Source organism: Penaeus japonicus, unplaced genomic scaffold, assembly GCF_977035675.1.
Source record: "Penaeus japonicus unplaced genomic scaffold, GWHDUDI00000001_assembly GWHDUDI00000001, whole genome shotgun sequence".
NCBI lineage: Eukaryota > Metazoa > Arthropoda > Malacostraca > Decapoda > Penaeidae > Penaeus > Penaeus japonicus.
This window is the reverse complement of record NW_028234403.1, coordinates 32,201,593-32,204,092: the sequence shown is the minus strand read 5'-3', so window position 1 is coordinate 32,204,092 and position 2,500 is coordinate 32,201,593. Positions and strand designations below refer to the sequence as shown.

Genomic DNA, 2,500 nt, shown 5'->3' with positions numbered 1-2,500 from the left:
TTTGATGCATTCACAGCCTCTAACTCCTTCTGGATGACAGCAATCTGAAAGGAATTTAGAAACAGGATACAGTATTTGTCCAAAATTTCTTTTGAATGTAAAGCACCACAAAATGAAAAGGTCATTATAGGACCTAACTTAACATGCTTGTGAGACCCTATCATTAGGCTTACAACTACTAAGACTTCATCATTTTTAATCTAACACCCACCTCCTGTGACTCTGCTGCATTGTCTTTTGGTGCTTTGTTGGCAACTGGTTCTGCAACCTTTTCCTTTAGTTGCTGGATTTCTGAATCCTTGTTGTACAAAACAAGCTGGAGGTCCTCTAATTGTTTCCGCACGTTCTCCATCTCTGGGTTTGCTGCTGCATTGTCTACACTGGTCTGAAGGTTAAGGTTTTGAAAATACAATCAGGATTATTATTTTCTTTGCGATGACAAGTACTTATTTGAAAATTGCATGTATTCTATAAATATAACAGGTGTACAAACACCTCACCTGTAGTCCATTTACTGCTACTGCTTGTTGTACTGGGCCATTCTGCTGCTATTGAAAAATAATATCATAGTATAGAAAAGAATGCTTTTAATGTTCAGTTGAAATTAATTTGTGATTTGGCAAAGATAACACTGTCTGTTAAATGTTATATATTTAGTAAATTATATCCAAAATGTCATGGCAATGTAAAAACAATATATTTCTCAATGATAACTAAGAGGTAGTTAATGGCTGCAAATGACAGATCATGGTTACTATTATTCATAAAAACTACATTACTGTCATACAACATTGCTTACCACTGCTGTTAACTCTTGATCTTTCTTAACCATTTCATAGTAATAATAGTCTCTAGCATGGGTCATTTCCGCCAATTGCTGCTGTACATATGCTAGCTGTTGACTAATCTGTTCTGTGTTTGCATTGGAGGCCTCAGAGGTGGTGTCAGTGCTATTGGCAACAGCGACTCCAGCTGCCATACCTTGCTGTGCCTTCAGAACTGTCAAAGCATAAAAAGAGAGTTGGAAAAAGGATAAAGAAAAAATTTAAAGGCTTTTCTTTTCTTCTTTTTTAAACCATTCACAACATGACGTATTTTCGCATACTCCTGCTTATGCCGGGAAGATAACACGCATGCAACGCTTCGTGCTGGGTGCTTTCCCACTGTGCGGGGACTGCACTGAACCTTTCAGAGCATTTTTCACCCACCCTATTCTTATGGTTTTCATGAATACATCTACAATGTAAAGGTACATAAAAATATTGCCATGTTCAGAGGAGTTATTTTAGTTGAAGAACATGTTACAGCAATGCTTTTCTAGTGTTATTTTATTTAAATTTACCTATATTCTTCATTTCTATGAGAAAATACCAATGGAAAGTGTCAGTAATCTCTTAGTGGAGCATCAAAAACATGTTTTATACTTAATTTTTTTTAACCAAAATGAAAAGAACAATACAAATAATCATACATGTACATAGGAGTATGTACATGTACCTCACAATGTGATGTGACTTGATATCACAGGTAACTGACAAATTGGAAGTAGTATTACATTAATGATTTTTTACTTTATCTATTTCTTGGCCAATCACATTTGATTTTACAATAGTTTTTCAGAGTCAAAAAAGTTATGAAAAATGATTATATTTAAGAACAATCTAGCGATCTATTGCTGACAGATCAGCACGTCCCAACTGCCCCTCCTGGAACTCGGCGAGAAAATGCACGACTTCTCAGGACATCACCCAGGTCCGGGGATATTTTCTGACCCTGTGATAGGACGTCAACCGGCACGAGCTGCTTGTCTGTCATATAGCCTTTTATCAACTAATTTTTTCCCTTATTTACCAATTGCATACCATTGTATCTTTGTATCTTTGACTTATAAATTTATCAGGTTTATCATATATATATATATATATATAATATATATATATATATATATATATAGTATATATATATATATATATATATATATATATATATCTAATTCTATATATATGTTTATATGTTTATATGTTTATATATATATATATATATATAGTATATATATTTATATATCTATATATATATATATATATATATAGATTTATATGTTTATATTTAATATATACTATATCTATACTTTTATATATATATATGTACTATATATATAAACATATAAACATATATAAAATTATATATTTATAGGTATATATCTATATTTATATATAAATATATAATATATATATAGTATATATATATATATATATATATAAATTATGTTTATATGTTCTATATGATAGTTCGACTTATGATAGTATACTATATATATATATATATATATATATATATATATATATAAATAAATAATATATGTTTAGAATATGTTTTTATGTTTATAGATATATATAATATATATAGATATATATATATATATAAATATATTATATATTATATATAATAATATGTAACATATTTATATGTTTTAAAGATATAATAAATATATAATATATAT

The 2,500-nt window shown here is 29.0% G+C and overlaps 1 protein-coding gene across 4 annotated transcripts in view; it reads right to left on the bottom strand.

Moving 5' to 3' along the window:
* Positions 1-2,500, bottom strand: part of p115 (General vesicular transport factor p115) — a 24,934-nt gene that overhangs the window by 1,885 nt on the left and 20,549 nt on the right. For 2 of the 4 annotated variants that reach the window (XM_043012410.2, XM_043012413.2), the window contains 4 exons: positions 800-999; positions 501-548; positions 212-385; positions 1-44 (listed from right to left, as the gene is read on the bottom strand). The exon at positions 1-44 is cut by the window's left edge and continues 154 nt beyond it. In XM_043012410.2, the coding sequence (XP_042868344.2) occupies positions 1-44; positions 212-385; positions 501-548; positions 800-999 (466 nt within the window). The remainder of the gene's footprint in view (positions 45-211; positions 386-500; positions 549-799; positions 1,000-2,500) is intronic. The other 2 variants (XM_043012411.2, XM_086539138.1) reach the window with 1 other exon arrangement.